Source organism: Hipposideros armiger, unplaced genomic scaffold (assembly GCF_001890085.2).
Source record: "Hipposideros armiger isolate ML-2016 unplaced genomic scaffold, ASM189008v1 scaffold_135, whole genome shotgun sequence".
Classification (NCBI taxonomy): Eukaryota; Metazoa; Chordata; class Mammalia; order Chiroptera; family Hipposideridae; genus Hipposideros; species Hipposideros armiger.
The window spans coordinates 2,645,410-2,664,209 of record NW_017731485.1 but is presented as its reverse complement, the minus strand read 5'-3'; the positions used below and the strand labels follow the sequence as shown (position 1 = coordinate 2,664,209).

The following is an 18,800-nucleotide window of genomic DNA, read 5'->3' as shown; positions in this document are numbered from 1 at the left end:
CTGGGTTTGGCAGCCAAAATTGAAGCCTAGTCAAGAAGAGGGCTCGGAGGAGCCGGACTAAGGTTTGGTCGAGGAGGGAGTCCTTGTCACTGGCAGTCTTTGCCGTTGCTTGGCTTGTGGCAGCACACCTCCACTCTGTCTCCATCTTCACATCGCTGTCCCCCCTCTGTGTGTGTCTGTGTCTCCTCTTCTCTTACGGGGATACCAATTGTATTAGATTAAGGGCCCACCTTTTTCAGTGTGGCCTCATTAACTGGCCTCTTAATTCCAAGGACAAAGACCCTATTTCTAAGTAAGGTCCCAGTCACAGGCTCCAGGGTTCAGACTTGACCGTCTTTTGGGTGACGTGGCTCATCCCACATCAGCTTCTCTCCGCATGTCCCGATCCACTGACCCCCAAGGCTTCAGACGCAACATGGGGGTTCCCTATAAGCCATTCGTTTTAGGGCTGTGTGTGCTGTACATTCTGGCCTCCTCTGAGTTCCTTAAACACATCAATCTCATTCCTAAATTCAGGGCCTTTGCACCTGCTATTTCCTCCGCCTGCTGTTCCTCCCCAGATCATCCATGGATTGCTCCTTACTATTCAGGACTTACTAAAATGTCACTTCCTCAGAGAAGGGAGTTGAGTAGTTCATGGTGAGATTGGAGACATGGAAAGGGGCCAGATCATGTGAGGAGCAAAGAGAAGGGAATTAAGGGAGTGGCCATGAGGACATTTAGGGACGAAGTGACCAGACTTGTGGCTGATCAAATGGATGGGTGAGGGAGACGAAGAAATCCCAGAGTCGTTCCCAGGTTCCTCACTGGGGGACCTGGTAGACCATTGACCAAGAGAGAGAGAATGGGGGGTGCAGGGAAGGTGGGTCTGGGACAAAGGTGAGTTTGTGGGGCCTGTCAGATAAGAAGTGGGTGTCCTTCAGGCAGGTGGAGATGATAAGGGCTGGGGCAGTCAGGCCATGGGGACGGACAGAGCAGGTAGGTGGTCATGGTCCAGATGGGGGAGGCGGGGGAGCCTGGGAAGCGGCCTCAGCCCGACTCATGATTACCACCATTTGCAGGACCACACATGGGAGCTCCTGAGAGGGTAGGGCCACATCTTCATGGTTTTTTCCTCTGTGGCTCCCCAAGATGTGCCTCAGCTGTCCTCTCTGAAAGGGCCCCTCTTTGTTGCTTATTTTAACCCCTTCTCCTTAGGTGCGTGTCAGGCCAGTTCCCTTGTCTGATAAACTCATTGGCGAGGTGTTAATGGGCAATGATGGGGTAACCCATCCTCCTGGGATGTTATTTACATTCAAATCTATCTCCTTTGGTTGAGAGTAACATGGAAGCCAGTATTGCACCACTGCCCCGCCCGCATCCCAGCCCCCCCCCCCCCCGAACTGACAGGTTTGTGTGGATGCCGCTTCCACAGCTGGAAGGAGCACTAGCTTTAGAACCAGATCCACCTGGGTGTGACTTGAAGGCCCTCTGTGTACTAGTAGCGTGGCCTTGGGCAAATCCCGTGAACTCACAGAGCTTTGGTTTCCTCATCTGTAAGAGGGGGATAAGGTAGCACTTGCCCAGCCAGCATAGTTGGCATAAGGGTTTGAGACGCCCAGTGCCTGGTGCATCCAGGTTCTCCATACATGGTACTTATTAATAAGACTGTTCCGCAGTGCTCTCTGCCTCAGGAGACATTCTAGGGGCAGAAAGGGGAGTCCGGGGGCCCTAGTGGACCCAGGGTGTGTATGTGTGTATCTGTGCCCTGCTTGGAGGCATGCTGGTGGGGTGCTGCTAACCCCACAATCTTTGTTCTGGGTATGTGTGTGTCTGTCCCCTACATGCTGGTGGGGTGCTGCTGACCTCCCCATCCTTGTTGCAGTGTGCCTTACTCATGTCCTCCCTGAAGAACCAGTCAAGAAAAAATCTGGAAAGCACAGTCCTCCCGAAAGAAAAGCCGAAGATGCTCAAGCAAAGAATTCAGCCTGAGAAGCTCTGTCCTTCCAAGCCCACGCCCCCCTCGGCCACCAGAATGGTTTGACTCCCACTCCCTAATAACACTCAGAGGATTTTGTTTCCACTTTGTCTCCTGGTCTTTCCTAGATCTGAAAGTGGCCTGGGCCAGGCCCGCAGGCCCTAGAGCCAGCAGGGGTTGGGGAGGGTCCTCAGTGGTGAGTGTCCCATGGGTGCCTCCAGCCCTGGCCTTCTCAGCTCTGGGGGTACCTGTGACCTCCCCTCGGCCACCTGTAGCTCTCCCTGGCTCTCCCAGCTTTGTTCCCTAGCCAGGTCCTAAGGCCCCGGTGCAATTGCCATCCCCCATGGCTGTTAGGGAAGGCAGAGGGCTTCCTGGAGGGTCACTCAGGGGCGGAAGAATGGGGGTGTTAGTGTATCTGATTGACTCTTGCCCCTGCTGCCCAGGCTTAGCAGGGGCCCTGTAGGAGCCGGAGGGTGGGGCTTAGCCCATTCTCGGCCTATCAGATCGGTCCTGCATTAAATACCCACCTCAGCAATCAGAGTGGCTTCTAGAGCTGTGACTGGGGAAGATCCCAGACTCCACAGCGCCTGTGAGCAGAAGAGGCAAAGAAAGAAATGTGTGAGCCCTTCAGCAGTTCACTAACTGACAGACCCTTGTGAACACGGCACGTTTCAGAAGCAGAAAACCTGTCCCAAACAGCGTGTAGCTTACTCATGTCCCTATAGGCAATGTCACCACTCAGAGAACTCTGCCAGGTTTCAGGAGTCCGGAGACGTCGCCCTCTCCCGCCTTCCCAAATTCTGAGGTGAAACCCCAGAAATCGAGGGTCTGCCTCTTAGTCCTTCTGGACTGCCTGAGCTGATTCAGGGTGAGGGGCTTAGGCCATGCCAAGGCCTCGAACGGGCCTCCTGAAAGCAGGGCCTAGGGCCCCTTGAGTGGCAGCAGCTCACCTGGAGGTCTCAGCTGGTCCAGGACCCTGGGGGACTAACTGTCACCACATTCCAGCTGTGCCCAGTAATGAAGGAACACCTTCCTTCAAACTGAGGTGCCCAGTAGGGCACAGTTACCTGGATGGTTGCCTGTCGTGCTGGAGGCCCAGAAATCTGCCCAGTAGGAAGAGGAGTGGGTAACTGGGGAAGAAATTCTAGAAAATACACACACACACGTGTACATTTTCACCTCAAAACCCAGAGTTCCCTCTGAATCTGTGTTAGGAGATGAGGCAAGCACATCTGAGGAACCTACTCCCTTAGGCTCCTCCCTGCAAAGGTTGCTAATGGACAGATTGAGGGTGGGAGGGCTGGGAGGACTGGGGTGTGCCTGCCACAGAGAACAGGCCGATGGGAAAGACCGTGTTTTCTAGAGTATTAGAGATGACCCTGACAGAGAGCGGAGTTCCCCCTTGAAAGCCCTGACGTGGCGTCCACCCACTGGCAAAGTGGGCATTCCACCAGGTGAGGCCTGGCTGCAGTGGGCAGTTGGGGGTGGGGTGGGCATGGCTGAGCCCTGTTAATAGTGATCATTAGGAAACCATCAGTGATCATGGGGGTTGATCATGTGCCAGCACCTCCTGCTAAGATTGTCCCATTTAAGGCTCATAACAATCAATTCTATGTGGCAGGTAACATGTCAGTTCTCCATTTCACTGATGAAGAAATTCAGGCTCAGAGCAGCTAAGAATAACGACCAGTCCAGTGGGTGGTAACAGGGGCATTGTATGTTTATGGAAGTCCTTAGCTCCGAGAACCTGAGACCACGCATCTTACTTCTGACATCACAGACGTAGTGGGGTGGTTCTGAGCAGAGTTCTGGAGTCAGCAGGGCTGTTCTTACGGAGGCGGAGTCCCACTTTCCTCCCCTGTAAACTGGAATCTGTGAGATAGAATGAGCCAGAGCATGGAGAGCTTTTACCTCAGCCAACAGGACAATGTCCTCTAGCTCTAGCTCGGCCAGGCAAAGAGGGAGCTGCGGCACGGAGGAGGAAGACCAACCTGAAGGACCCAGAGCCATCTCTCTCCCTGTTTTACACAGAGATAGGGAACAACGTGGGTAAGCTGGAGGATACCCAGATGTCTGCACAGCACCCCCCCACCCACCCCCCTTTGGGAACCGTCAGGTCAGCAGGCCCTGTGGGAAGGAGACCCCTCCAGCTGCCCCAGGGCAGGGGCGCCAGGCTGACCCTCACACCACTCGGGTCTCCCGGGTCAGGGAAATGGACATGCAAAGTCTTGTCACTGGCAAGAGAATGAGAAGGGTCAATGTTAAAGGGTCCCCAAGGTCCCTGGGGGCAGCACTCCCGCTCCGTCCACCAGGGGCAGTGTCCTGGGCTCTGAGGCTGACTGGGAAGGGAGTGGAGATGAGACCCCAGGCCGGCCCGCTGGTTGTACAGATCCCAGGAACCAGCCCCTGGGATGTGGAGGCCCCAGCACACTCACCCTGATCCACCTAACAGCTGCCCTTCCTTCCTCGCAGCAATTGCACATACGGAATTTTACAACTGACTTGATTGACCCAGAAATCGACCCGAAAAGGGTGCAGTGGGGGAAGGGAAAGGAAAGGGAGAGGGGCGCTCTTACTGTCTTTCTCCCAGGCTCGGTGTACAAGAAGTACCCACCACGAAGGGGCACAAGAAGGACCAGCTCTTCTGTTGAGTTGCCCAGAAAGGATACAGTCTGCTCAAGCCAAGAGGTATTAAGTCGTGGCCGTGCCCCCTGGGCAATAATTCCTCCCATCGACCGGTACTCCCAGGAGGGTGGACGTACATGGAAGTGAGGGAAAAAACCCTGCTTAGAATGACTGCTTAAAGTGGCAAATGGGAGAAGGATTAAGTATGCCTCAGTTCGAAACGTGGGTCCGCCACTTCCTAGCTGGGTGACCCTGGGCAAGTCCCTTAGCTGACAGTCAGCCTCAGTGTCCTTGTTTGTGAAATGAAGACACTGGTACCTATATAACAGGATTGATGACTGGTTGAAGTATATTTTGTGTCAGGTACTTAGTGGTGTCAGATCCTGTTGGTTTTAAGCAACAGGACTTGCCCTTGTTCATATCCGCATAGATGAACATCTTCCTTCCCACGGCCACTCAGGGAAGGTCTGAGCTTGGATCTGACTGCTCGGAGCCCGCCCATTCTTGAATCTCTCATTGGGACAAGGACACTGAAATTCTCCTAATTGGTTTCAAGTATGAACTTTAGACCAGCCAGGGTTTCCCCCCAAATTTTGTGGGAGAGGGTTGACATGGATATTGGGGAAATAGCAATGTCCACCAGGCCAGGGAGTAGCAGGTGCTTGATAAATTTTGTCCCCTGCTCCCCATTTTCTTGTGCATCTCGCCTCAGCTCCGGGGAAGGCGTCTGCATGGGATGGGTACTCTCAGTGAGGACTGAGGAACCCTGCATATCAAACAGGAGCTTTTAGTAGATGAGTCAGACAGTCATTCACTTAAAGCCCGAAGTACTCAACATAACAGTTCTTTCCTTTATTCTAAAGTGGGTAGCAAATTATGGGCTAAAAAAACTGAAGCTGGAGATCTCCAGACACATCGGTCCCAATTGCACTCATCAGAAGTCCGGACGGACGCCGGCGGCAGCCAAGGCCTGCAGCGTCCTCCCCAGCGTAGAGGTCAACGTGAGTCGGGATTTTGTCCCCTGATGCTTCTCAGCCACAGCTCAGGCTGATAACTCCATGTGAATGCATGCGCCGTGGCCTCTCTTCTTCCTGCTAAGTCCCCCCAGCGTGGGGGTGTGGTCAGGGAAGAGGAGATACAGAATCCCGTTGGAAGAAAAGTGAACCCCTTGGGGTGTCTGAGGCCACACTCTGGGGTTAGATGGGCTCACAGGAGTGAGAATCAGAAACAGTGGCTGGCGTCTCACCAGCAGGACCCCATCCCCCAGTACTGATGGTGGCTCTGAGGGGGGCCGGGAACAGGGGTGAAGGGGCTCTCTGTTTTCTGCTTTTGGGCTTATGTTTTCTCATTACTTTGACATTGGAGCAAGTATTGGGTTGTCGGAAAAGTCATGACGCATTTTTGCAACGAAAAACATAGAAAAAACACGTCATGACTTTTCCAACAACCCAATATATTAAGTACACAATGAAAATTAACCATGCTTTTTTAAAAAAAACCAAAACCCTGTTTTTCTCTCTTTGCCCTTTTATAACAACATGATCAACATGAGGGAAACCATAAAGCTAAAAATAGCCACCCAACTCAAAATTATCCACCAGAAAAATGTTGCAGGAGTTTTATTATGCAGTCTTCTCTCCACCTGAGGTCACGTTTTAGTTTGAAATATATGGCCCTCCCATCCTATCATTAAAGCGTTTTCTATTTTAGTTTAGGGAGACTGTATTTTTGTGTGTGTGGTTTCTTTTTTAATTAATTATTTTTTTCAGTTACAGTTGACATTCAATATTATATTAGTTTCAGGTGTACAGCATAGTGGTTAGACATTTATATATAATAATATATGCAGTGTAGAGATACTGTATTTTTTATTATCACAGTGACTGCATTTGCCACAAAACCATCATCCCAATTTCCCCAATTCCTTCCTAGAACTATACATCTAGAATAATAATAATAATAAAAGCTTTTAAACAAACAAACAAAAATATATGCTTAACAATATTTTGGAAATTGTGAACCACAATGGAGTAAACTATTTTAGGGGGTGAGGGGATATGAAGAAATAGCTGATGGGGGGAAATTTGCCTTCACTTGCCTCAATCCAGGGGATCGTGAGACACCTTCACTGGACGCCCAGGGAAATCGAAGCCTACATCACGTGCCTGCAGAAGGTGATGAGACGCTATGTCCAGAGGCTGCAGTGGCTGCTGTCTGGTGAGCCTGCTTGCTGCCCTGAAGGGTGGAGGGGCTTGAGCGGAAGTGGAAAGTCAACCCCAGGGACCCCAGGGTCAGTCCTTCCCGGGCACTCACAAATCGTCAGGTCAGGGATTAGGCCAAGGGTCATCCAGGTACAGCATGACTTCTGGGTTCAGAGGTCAGACAGGTGCTGGATGACAGAGGTGGAGCACGGACCAGGGAGCACCAGGGAGGACCCACGCCTGTCCAGGCCTGCTTTGCAGGACTGTCTCCCACACCTGCCTCCCTGGTATGACTGAGGGGCTGACCCTCGAGAGGCTCAATGTAGCAGAGAACTGGTCCGTGCAGGTAGAGATGGGAGGGGGTCCTGGCAGAGGACAAGCCCCCCATTCTTCTTTACAGAGAGCACCAAGGCCCTTCTGGGAGAGGCGAATGGACAGGGCTGGCTGAGGCGAGCCAGGCTCACATCCCAGAGCAGGGTGGGCTGGGGGTTAGGAAGTGGGCTGAGTACCAAGTCCAAGAGCCCGGCAGATAACTGGACCTGGACGGGAGGGAGTTCAGTTAGGTTCTGGGGCTGGAGGAAGAATGGGAGCTTTTTATAGGGATCCCTGCGTGGGTCCTCTGCCAGTTCACCCGGCCCAGCCATCTGCAGTAGAACCTGGTATACACAGGGTATGGCCATGACTGCCACTTTCCAAGGCCTCTGGAGGGCCAGTGGTTAGCGGTTACCTTAAAGCGTGGATCAGAGGGCCTAGCTATGAATCTCGGCTGTCCCTGCCAGCCTGGATGACCCTGGGCAAGTCACTGGCCCTCTCTCGTTCCATTGGGATAAAGCCCCAATCCTTTACCACCCTCTCCAGCTTTGTCTCTTGCCCCTCAAATACACCATGCTCTCCCCCTCCTCAGAGCCTTGTGCAGGCTGGTTCTTTCCTCACCTACCCGCTATGTGTCCTGCAGTCATAGCCCATCTGCTCCCCACCCCGCAGCCCTCTAATTGAGGTTCTCCCTGTTAGGTGCTCCTTTCACGCTGCCAGAACCCATGGCAGAGGTGTAACTGTTTATGTAACATCTGCCTGCCTTGCCCAGCTATAAGTTCCATGAGGACAGGGACCCTCTGTGACTCGTTGTGACACTTCGCACAGTGCTGGGCCCATAGTGGACGCTTTGTTGAGTTCTGTGGACCAATCAGTGGACCCTGTCCCTGTCCTTACCTCTGTCTTTTCTAGCCCCAAACAAATCTGTGATGCTCCCTAGTCCAATCACTTAACTTTCGGGATGAGGAAACTCAAGTCCAGGGCGGTTATAACCACTGTGCAAGTGCTCAGAGGCAAAGCCATGGCCGAAATCATGACCTCCCAAAGCCCAGACCACTGAGCAGCCCTGCCCTAGGACAGCTGACCCCTCCCACTGAACCACAAAGGCCATCTCATCCCCCAAGGGGTTGATAGCCGGCCAGTGGCCAGTCAGGTAACAGGGGTTGCCAGCCCCTGTGTTTGACAGCTACGGGGGCAAGGCACCAGGAGAAGCCACCCTCACTGGCCCTGCCCTGCCCACCCCCCTCGGAGCAGGGAGCCACAGGATGTTTGGTGCCATTTTGGAGAGGAGTGTGTGCATCCTGCTGGACACATCAGGGTCCATGGGCCCCCACCTGCAGGAGGTGAAGACAGAGCTGATCCTGCTGATTTGGGAGCAGCTTCGGAAGCGCTGTGACAGGCAGGTGGTGGTGGTAGGGGTAGGGGTGCTGGGAGAGCTCAGGAAGCTCAAAGGGGCAGGGTCTTTCAGGGGCTCTGGCCAAGGGCACTCCCTCCTCATAGTTCCAAAGACCAGGCAGTTTCTGGAGTCGCTAATGAATAGCTCACTTGAGCAGGAAAGAACCCTGCTTTTTTCTACAGAAGTAAAGCGGTTTTTAGGAACCTGCCTAAGGCCCAGCGACAGTCACAGGCAGAGCAAAGGAACCACCATATGGCCTCGAATCGTGGACTTGAGCTGAACTTGATTTTTTAAGGATGGGGGTGGGGGCGGCGGGTTGTTTGTTCTCTGTATTCAGAGGGTGGACCCTAAGCGAATAGCAGGAGACTGGCCCTAGGCTGGGACTCATTATTGCCTTGATATTAAAAAGAGGAACATTTATTGAGCACTTTACATGCATGATTTCATCTAATCCTCACAATACCCCTGTGAGATATTGTTGTTATTAGCCCCACTTTTCAGAAAAGGGAACGAAGGCATTGGGACTTAGGTCAAATAATTTGCCCGAGATCAGGTAACCAGTAAGTGCCTGAGGGGATATTTAAATCTACTACTGTCTACGTCCAGAATCTTCGCTGGGTACTTTCTCATTCTCAGGTGGTCCATGGCCATCTTCCTGAGGGTGCCTGGGGCTCCCTGTCGGGGTCTTCACTGATAGGCATGGGCAGTCCTCCTGGAGGTTGCGTCCCCCAAATGCAGTATGGACTGGCACGTTCTCACCACTCTCTCTCCCCCCTCCCCAGTTTTAACCTGATGAGCTTTGCAGAGGATCTGCAACCATGGCGGGACGCGCTGGTGGAGACCACAGACGCAGCATGTCAGGAGGCCATGCAGTGGGTGACCTGCCTGCACGCTGACGGGAGCACCTCAACTTTGCAAGCATTACTGGTAAGTTCCACCCCTGCGCACAACCCAGTAGCAAAACAGAAATGCCATCACCCCCTGCACATCATATACTTATACACATATACATATGCACATCATATACAGATACTGCACAGCGCTTTAGAATTTCCTAAGTGTGAAATCATTTGTGTGAAAAACCCAGTGAGAACAGGAGTTTCATTGTTCTCACTTTATAGATGAAGATGCAGAGGCTCAGAGAGGTTAAGTGACTTGTCTAGGAGTAACCAGCCAAGAAGCGGGCTGTGCTCTTTCTCCTAAACCCCGGCAGCTTCCTTGATCTGTGGTGGGCTGAAAGGGGAGCCTCTCAGTCTTAAAGGACGAGTCAGAGGGATCCAATGAGACACGTTTTCCCTGGAGACAACAGGCACTTGGTTTTTGCCCTTCCTGGTTAGCGCCTACCCCTCAGCCGGGCAACCTACACACTCTTTCAGAAAGCTTTCAGTTTTCACGATGTGGAAGGATTGTACCTCCTGACCGACGGGAAGCCAGACACAAGCTGCAGCCTTATTCTAAGTGAAGTTCAAAGACTCACGGAGGAACGAGATGTGAAAGTGCACACGATCTCCCTGAGCTGCTCTGGCAGGTGGGTCACGGGAATCGGGCCGAGGGTGTTCCGCTCCCACAGCTGCATGTCTGAGGGCCAGGCCTGAGGAACTCGCCCCACCTAGGCCCCACATCAGACCCTGGTCTCTCCAGGGTCCAGGTCCTGTGAGTCGGAAATTGGGAGGGTCTGGCAAGAACACCCCAGAGAGAAAGCCCCTCTCTTCACCCCTAGCTTACCCATCAGTGGGGCCCACACTCCCGACTGTCTGCAGCATGGAAACGAGTTTGCGCCCATTCCCACAGTCACATGCCTTATACTCTCCTTGATCTTTCTTAGGACCACATTTATGAATGAATATTTAGGGAGAAAAAGTTTAAAGTAGCATTGTTATGGTTATTTTTTATAAAGGATCAACGTAGAAAAACATGGGTTAGACGAGCGATATAAGTGCTTCACACACACAAAACAGTTAATGTTATTGGCAATAATGTGATTATTTAATATGTGATTATTTAGGTGCATCTTTTATTTCTCTGTCTAAACCATGATCTCCATAAAGGCCACACTGGGCCCCTGCCAGGCCTAACACATAGTAGACACTGAATAGATGTCCAGCTAGGGAATGGGGCTGGAGTGTGCTGGCCGTCAGCTTTCAGGGGATGCAGTCTAAATGGTGACGCTAACATGCTGAATCCGTCTCACACAGCAGCAGCCGCGCCACCGCCATAAACCGGCTGGGACAGTAGGCTTGGTGATGCTGACATGGCCTCAATGGCACAGAAACGCAGGTCCAAGCCCCAGAGTTCCCCGTGGGCCGGGGGCTCCGCAGGAGCTTGCCTGGCGGATCAGTGGTGCTGGCGCCAGCTCTCCGTTCTTCCCTCCAGGGCAGAGGCTAACTTCCTGAGAAACCTGGCCTCCCTCACCGGGGGGCGCTATCACTGCCCTGTGGATGAGGACACGCTCTTCCAAATTCACGGCCTGCTGACCAGGGGCTTCGTGGATGAAAAGGTGGGCTGTGGAGCTACTGATGTGGCTCAATAAAGTGCCCACAGATGTGCTTTTCTCCTCCCAACTGAAAAGGCGTCTGCTTCTCTTGTCTGACGAAAAGGGCTTGTGCTTCCAGCTCCTCTTCTAGGCTTACTCTCCTCCGGGTTGGGAGAGAAGCAGGGTTTGGGGGTGTTAGTTCATATTATTATGTATAATAGTAACATTATACATAATAATATTAATAGTGTTATTTTGCGTTATTATTTAATAATGCAACAGTTTGTATCATTGAGCACCACCAGTGTGCAGGTTCGTGGCTTTATAGAGGTGACCTCTGCGAGTGCCTCCCACCGTCCTACCCATTTAACAGAATAAACAGGCTCATGAAGGCTTGGAGTATACCTGAAATCAGAGTAAATGGTGACGCAAGAGCTCAGATGCCCGTGCTCTTAAGCTCTGTTCTTTAATTCCTGCATCTTTCCTTCTCCCTGTGTTAAATTCATTGAAACACAAGGAGTGAAATGATCTGTGAAGTAATAAATCTAGTAAAGCCGTAGGCTCCATCACACACGTGGGATAAGAGGAAAGCATCAGTGATCCTCTTCTGATCTGATGGAAAGATTATGAACGTATTTATACCTTTTAGGAATGTGCTGCTGTCAATTATAGCATTTCCAGGGCAACAAATGATCAAGTAAGACAACCAACCAGAATCCCAGATTTCTTTTTGGAGGTTAAGGACATTGCTGTCCCAGGACATGGTGTAGTTTTTGGAGTCAAGCACTTTGCATGATTTCTTTGTTCAAGTAACTGTTTTAGGGACAAATATGACAAATAATGCAGAGAACAGAATAAATAAAAGTAATGAATATTCATTCGTGTCCTGTTATGCAGGAAAACAAACTTGACAGTATCGTGAATGTTCTCAGTTTAATGCCTCAAATCAGATTCTTTGAATTGTTTCTAGATGTCGAACGGGGCCATCCACACTGTGCCTGCCCAGGAGAAGGGATGGTTCATCTCTCTCTCTCAGATTTTCTTGCTCACTTTAAGAACTTGTGCTTTCAAGGCTAGGCTCTGGAATTGCATTGGCTGACATAAGAAAAAAACAAGTCTGTGAAGTTCTGTTTCACTAGAAGAAATAGAGAAAGGGCTGAGAAGACTCTGCTGAGTAACAGTGAGATAAGGAGCACGTACCACTTCTGTCCTACTGACTTCAGGGAAGTCCAGAGACCATGGTTTTCCACTACCCCCTCCCCACACTGACTCTTCAACGTCCTATTTCAAAGGGTCCTGTTTGCAGATTGACTGCCATAACAGGTAGTGAGCTACCTGTAACTGGAAGCATGCAAGCTGAGGCCTCAAGATTTCCTGCACTGGGTGGGAAGCTGCATTTAATTAGCTCTAAAATTCTCCTCCTCAGATTTTGGATCTTCGGGTCCCATCGCAGTCATTTCATGGATCTAACTTCACACTCATTTCCCCTTTTCCAGGACCCCATGTTGCCGCCATTCGAAGGAGATGATTTAAGAAGATTGGCCCAGGAGATCACCAAGGCCAGAAGCTTCCTCTGGCAGGCCCAGTCATTCAGGTATGCCCTTCAAGCACCCCCTCTCCCCTGCCGCTTGGCTCCAGCCCACCCAGACCTGGACTCCATCAGGACAGGGCCTACCCTGGTCATGGCATCCTGCTTCTCCTTGCCAGGCCCACAAACCTGGGCGCCGGGGGACCATCTTCCTTTATCTCCTGTCCACTAGGTCCCAATTCCAGAAGAAAAGCAACGCAGACCGGAAGGTCACTCTTTTGTAGAGAGATCTTCTCAGGTAAGGGGGGATGCTCCCCACCTTTCGAGTGCCCACCAAGGGCCAGGCAGCATATTCTGTTTTGTGGACAGTAGCACCTATGGGAAGGGTTCCAAAATAAAGATTCCTCTGTACAGAAAGGCCATTCTACAAAGAACCGCTCGCTGAGCATCCAATGACCGAGGGCAAGGTGCCCTGGAAAGCTGTGACCCTCAGTCTCGGGCATCAGGACTCCCTGGAAGCTGAGGGAGGAAGGCCCTGCCTCTCAGGGTCTACGCTGGCATCCCTGCCCTGTCCCCCGGCCACCCTACATCTAGTCACGAGACTGTCACCCACTGGAAAGCCTTGCACCCAGCCCCCTGCTTAGAACCCTCTGCTTAGTGACTCCCGCTCATCTTTCAAGACACAGCTCAAATGGCATCAGCTCCACTGTGAAGACATCCCTGGGACCCTCCAGCCCTCCTCCTGGAGCATTCTGACCACACGTCCCTCTTTACAGAGGTGATACTTAGCACTTACCACAGTGAGCACTCCACGCCATGCTTCCTCTCTCCTTTATCAGCCCTCCCTGAGGATAAGGCTGGTATCTCCCCCGTCTCTGAGTCCCCGGAACCTGCCACATGGCAGATACCCCGTAAGCAGCAAGCATGCAGCTTAGTTGTGAGAGCCCAGCTCTGAAAACCAGAGGCCAGATTCTGGCCCCTCGCTCTGTGCTCCTCACCACCCTGGACCATGGGGGCAAGCGCAGATTCACCATCAGCCCATCCTGGAGGAAGACGAAACGTGAGCCTGCCCGCCACCCCCACCCCTGCTCAACCAAACTGAACAGGTCGGCTTTGGAGCCCAGTCCAGAGAGAGTGCTCTGCTCACACATGTGGGAATCAGACGGGGCCTCTGGCCAGCCCCACCGTGTACATCTGTCAGAAATTATGTGACCTGGAGTCACTTTCTAACAGAAAGAATTGCTTTTATGTAGCTAATACGAGTAGGATCAAAAATACTTTTAAACTGAAGTCATTATTGGTACACGTGTGTATACATTTTTGGTGAGCTAAGACTTTATTAAAAGACTCATTCAAAATATATGAAGAACTCCATATCAGTAAGAAAAAGATAAACATCCCAATTTTTAAAAACGGACAGAAGACTCAAACAGGCACAAATGGACAATAGGTATATGAAATTATACTCAACAGCTTTATGCATCAGTGAAACGCAAATTAAAACCACAATGACATATCACTACACACCCACCAGAGTGGCTAAAAATCAAAAGACTGACAATATCAAGATGCGAGGCAGTTGGAACTCTTACCCATAGAGCTGCGGAGTGGCAGGGGGCGGAGTGTGAATTGGTTTTAACCACTTTGGAAAACTGTGGCGATTTCTACTAAAGTCAAATGCCAGCAGTTCTACTCCAAGAGAAACGAGGGCATATGTTTGACAAAAGATATTCAAGAATGTGTATAGCAGCTTTATGCATAAGAGCCCACAACCTAAACGTCCATCGATGGTAGAACGGACAACTGTGATACATTCGTACAGTGGAATGTACGAATGAGTTGAGAAAGAATGAACTACAGCTATTCTCAACCAGACGCATCAATCTTACAAATAATATTGGGCAAAAGAAATGACGCGAAAGAGCCCATACTGTGCAATTCCATTTATTTGAAATCAAGAACAGGCAAAACTATTGTTGGCAGTAGAAGTCAGGTTTCCCTGTGTGTGTGTTGGGTGGCGGGGGGACAGACCGGGGGCCCCTGGCCTGCTGGAAGTGTTCTAGCTTTTGATCTGTGTGGTGGTTACACTGATGTATATATAAGTAAAATTTCATCAAGTTGTTAACAACACAGTTTACTAAGGCTGGACAAGCGCTGGCTTGGGCCAGGCTTCGTACTGGGCCCACGGGGACGGCAGTGATCAGTCTCTGACACAGTCTGGTCACTGTCTGGACAGCTGCCCTCTGCGTCACCTCTACTCACACACAGAAAATGGCCTGTGGTGGTTTCACTTGGCTGGACCTGTCATAACAAAATACCGTCGCCAGTTCTGGAGGCTGGAAGTCTACGACCAGCAGGGCCGTGCTCCCTTTGCAGGCACCGGGAAGGGTCTTTTCCAGGCCTCCCTCCCGGCTTCTCGCGATTCCTTGGCCTGTGGCAGCAGAACTCGTCTTCACATGATGTTCGCTCCCTGTGCGCACCGTCTGTCCAAGTGTCCCCGTTTGGTGAGGACACTGGTCATGCCGATCCGGGCCCATCCATAGTATGACCTCACCTTTAGTTACATCTGCAGTGGCTCTACTTCCAACTAAGGTTTCGATCTGAGGTTTTGGGGGTTAGGATTTCAACATAGGAATGGGGGGCACAGTTGAACCCCCACCCCTTGCGTTATAAACTACGCTTCTAGCAGGACCCCACCAGGCAGCCGGGCCTGGAAGACATGAGTCCTCTGGCCTGGCTGGTAGGAGAGGAGGAAGCTGTCGGTCGTGAATAGAATGGTGGGACCAGAGATGTGCTTTGTGAAGCACAGGACCTGGCTTTGAACCCCAGCCTCCCTTATCATGAGGATAACAGCGCCCACTGGTTAAGCACCGCCTGGGCAGGCACCATGCTCAGCATTTCGCATATACCTTCTTAGTCCCAAGCCTCACAACATCTCAGCTGTAAAGCTGACGCCAGCTCCAGTCTGTGGATGAGGCAAGCGGGGTGGCGGCCCAAAGACAAACAGCAAGAAAGCAGCAGGGCCAAGACGGAAACTCGGGGCCAGCCTCAGGGCCTTCTCCCACGGCACTCGGAGCCCCTTTTCGTCTCTCTGAACGCGTTTCCCTGTCTCTAAATTGAGCTAAAGCAGAGTTGTAAGGACCAAGCAAGATACCTTACCACCTGGCACATAGCACGTGCTGGCTAAGATTTTGTTTTTCTCGTCCCCACACCCCGCTGTGCCCACAGAGGGTGTTCACATGGGCGAAGCCTTCCCTGCAGCCCTCTCCAGACCACAGTGACCAGGCTCGGGGCACAGTTCCCAGGGCTCCTACTCTAGCAGCCGTGCGAGTTGCCGGGCACATGTTGCCCCTCCGCGACTGCCACTTACAGATGAGTTTTCTGGGGATGCTGTGATCCATCTGGGTCCCCAGTGCAAGGGAAAGTCCGGCACTCAAGAAGCATCCTTAAGCATGGAATGATGGCGTTGGAGAATGGGTGAACCCAGAGGTGGGTGGAAGAATGCAAGAAAGGAAGGGTAGGGAGGGAGGGAGGTGGGAGGGAGGGAGGAAAGAAAGCTACACGGAACGAATTGGATGGATGGAAGGTTTTATGGATAAGTGGAAAGAGTAAGGGACAGATGGGTAAACGAAGCAATGAATGGACCAAAAAAGCATGGGGAGGGGGCGGAAATGGAGGGAAGAATGGATGAATACATAAAGGGATGGAAGGATGAATGGGATGATGAATAGATGCAAGCAGGCGGGAGGCAAGGCTGGACAGAGAGGAATGGGTGAGAGACTCGATGGGGTTCTGGGACGACTGGCGGCAGGACAGGGCCCCGCACGCAGCGCCTGTGCGTCCTTTCCCCACCAGCAGCACGACCCGTTTCACCCCATCGACCAGCCTCAGTTTCCCCGCAGTGAGAGCCTGCGGGTCCCCGCCTTGGAGAACGCGGGTGCTCCTGCGGAGGGAGCCGGCAGGGATGGAGGGAAGAGGCGCAGGGGGGGCGGTCCTGGAGCCCAGCCTGGCCCCGCCCCAGGAGGTGGCCGCCGGCAGCGCCCAGGCTCGGCGGGCGGGAGACGCGCGGGCGGGCGCAGCGCCGGGAGCACGAGCGCCGCTGGAGCCGGGGCCAGGTGAGCACGGTGGGGCGCGGGTCGCGGACACAGGCGGAGTCGGTGAGGGGGCTAAGGGGGGAGGGGAGGACCCGCCCTGAGCTGCGGGGCACCCGCTAACCCCGCCCGAGAGGACGATGTCCCCGGGATCGGTCCCGACGCCCGTTCACCAAACCCTACTTTGGAGTCACTATTGACCTGGATCCAGGCCTAGCCGTTTGCTGTGACTCCATCAGAGTTCGCAGATGTCCTCTGAGCCTCAGTTTCCATCCCTGGACACTGAGAACAGCAGCCTGTACTCCCCAGAACCGCCAGGAGAATTACATGCGGCAGTGTCAGCGGTCCGCTTGGTCACAGCGCTTGCTCCCAGAGCGGCCCTGAGCGGTCTCCTTCAGTCCGCAGCTGTTCCTGAAGGCGGGCTCTGAGCGCCACACAGCTCTAGGTGCTGGGGGTACTTTGGGGGACAGGGCCCTCCTGGAGCCTGGTTCCGGTGGGTTGCCCAGCGCGTTGCCAGCTGTACTCTCTCCATCACCCTGTGAGGTCCAGGGCGCAGCCTGGCTTATTTGGGTCCATTTACAGCTGCGGTACTGAGGTGCGGTGAAGTTTTAAGGGTCTTGCCTAAGGGCGCACCCAGCAAATGGGTGCCCGCGAGGCAGTATCCCAGCCTTTGTCACGAAAACCATCCCTGCAGGCTAGCAAGACTGCTCTGGTCCCTCAGAACAGTCCCCTGCGCCTGGGTAGGGGTGGGCCCCATGCTGAGGCTGTACCCTCTCCCCTGTCTCTGTGGGAATTAGACTCATCTGCTGTGATGACTCAGATTTGGGGTGTCCTTCCTCCCACTCTTAAACCCATGAGTACCAGAGCTTGTACGGGACGTGACTGCATTCCTCACTCAGAGCTTCTGAGAGCAGGGCAGTGACAGGAGACAGAAAGATCCAGCCCTGCAGCTGTTAGTGTTCCTGCCCAGTGGCCACCACTAGCAACAACCGTGGGGCCGAGAACCCAGTGAAACTGTGTGCCATGCAGGGCAGAGACTTACCTAGCTCAGTATCGACGGGGCCTGGCCCGCAGCGGGTCCATAGTACATAGGTGCTGCTGTTAATGGTGATGATGGTGTCTGGCCCCTGGTCCAGCTTCATTCTCAGGTGCAGCAGGAAGTAGGGGGCGGGACGACGATGGTGACAGTGACTGACAGCCCAGCTCATTTTAAGTCTAGAGTGGGGAGGACAGGATTCTCATTGCTGGTCCCCGACCCACAGACCTGACCCTGAAGCCCTTGGCAGGCTTGGGCAGACCCTGGGTGTCAGCCACCTGTGCTGTGGGGGACGTGGGAGAGCCAGAGACAGCAATGGGCAGGGCAGGGCAGTGCAGCGTTTGGAGGTGTGTGCAAGTTTCCAGTGCACAGAGCCCTTTTGGGTCCCAGGCGCACCCCTCCCCTTCTCCTCTTCCTTCAGGAAGCCCTCCCATCCCCCCAGTCCAAAAGCAGTCACGCCCGACCTGGCGAGGTTCCCCTTGACATGGTTTGCTTCGTCTTCCTCTGGTACTGCATGGGAACTGGGGTTTTAAGGAACTGGTAGAGGAGTCGGAAAGGCTTGGCGTACGTCTCAGCCTTGCAGCGTGACTTTGGGCCTCGGTTACCCCAGGTGTAAAATCCAAGGCCTGACTGCCTTGTCGTTGACGCTCTTTGAGGAAGGCAACAGCCACCTTGGAAGTTTTCGAGATTCTGAAAGGGACAAGTTCACTGGGAACCCAGAGGGTCTCTAATTCCCACCAGCAGTTCCCCTCAGCCCCTAGGGACCTGATAATCCATGTGACTGAGACAGCTCTAGAACATACATTCTTCCATTTTTCCCAACAGGTGGACAGATCCTCCGTCCACATGGCTCAGTAGAGAATGAAGCCCAATCCAGCAGGCTCCTCCCCAGAGGCCTGCAAAGCTGCAAGCCAGGGCGAGAAGAGCTGCCCTGTGTGCCAGGCCTGGGGAGGGGTGTCAGGCCTAGGGTCTGAGCCAGGGCCTGGTGCTGCTTCGGGACCTGGGCCAAGGCCTGGTGCTGTGGCTGGACCTGGGCTGGGGCCTGGTACTATGGCTGGACCAGGGCCAGAGCCTGGTGCTGTGGCTGGACCTAAGCCGGGGCCTGGTGCCACTTCGGGACCTGGGCCAGGGCCTGGTGCTGCTTCAGGACCTAAGCCGGGGCCTGGCACTGTGGGACCTGG

The 18,800-nt window shown here is 53.1% G+C and overlaps 2 protein-coding genes across 5 annotated transcripts in view; both read left to right on the top strand.

The window, feature by feature from the left end:
- The window catches only part of VWA3A (von Willebrand factor A domain containing 3A), a 47,272-nt gene extending 31,478 nt beyond the window's left edge, over positions 1–15,794 (top strand). For 2 of the 3 annotated variants that reach the window (XM_019649924.1, XM_019649923.1), the window contains 13 exons: positions 1,865–2,017; positions 3,321–3,411; positions 3,896–4,006; positions 4,548–4,645; positions 5,446–5,583; positions 6,691–6,799; positions 8,350–8,494; positions 9,274–9,418; positions 9,868–10,019; positions 10,865–10,988; positions 12,461–12,558; positions 12,672–12,790; positions 12,907–15,794. In XM_019649924.1, coding sequence (XP_019505469.1) covers positions 1,865–2,017; positions 3,321–3,411; positions 3,896–4,006; positions 4,548–4,645; positions 5,446–5,583; positions 6,691–6,799; positions 8,350–8,494; positions 9,274–9,418; positions 9,868–10,019; positions 10,865–10,988; positions 12,461–12,558; positions 12,672–12,790; positions 12,907–13,136 — 1,713 coding nt within the window. In that variant the 3' untranslated portion in view covers positions 13,137–15,794. The remainder of the gene's footprint in view (positions 1–1,864; positions 2,018–3,320; positions 3,412–3,895; positions 4,007–4,547; positions 4,646–5,445; positions 5,584–6,690; positions 6,800–8,349; positions 8,495–9,273; positions 9,419–9,867; positions 10,020–10,864; positions 10,989–12,460; positions 12,559–12,671; positions 12,791–12,906) is intronic. The other variant, XM_019649926.1, reaches the window with a different exon arrangement.
- A 727-nt stretch (positions 15,795–16,521) lies between these two features.
- The window catches only part of SDR42E2 (short chain dehydrogenase/reductase family 42E, member 2), an 18,905-nt gene continuing 16,626 nt past the window's right edge, over positions 16,522–18,800 (top strand). The window contains exons 1-2 of one of the 2 annotated variants that reach the window (XM_019649928.1): positions 16,522–16,607; positions 18,445–18,796. In XM_019649928.1, coding sequence (XP_019505473.1) covers positions 18,481–18,796 — 316 coding nt within the window. In that variant the 5' untranslated portion in view covers positions 16,522–16,607; positions 18,445–18,480. Of the gene's footprint in view, positions 16,608–18,444 lie in introns of both variants that reach the window. The other variant, XM_019649927.1, reaches the window with a different exon arrangement.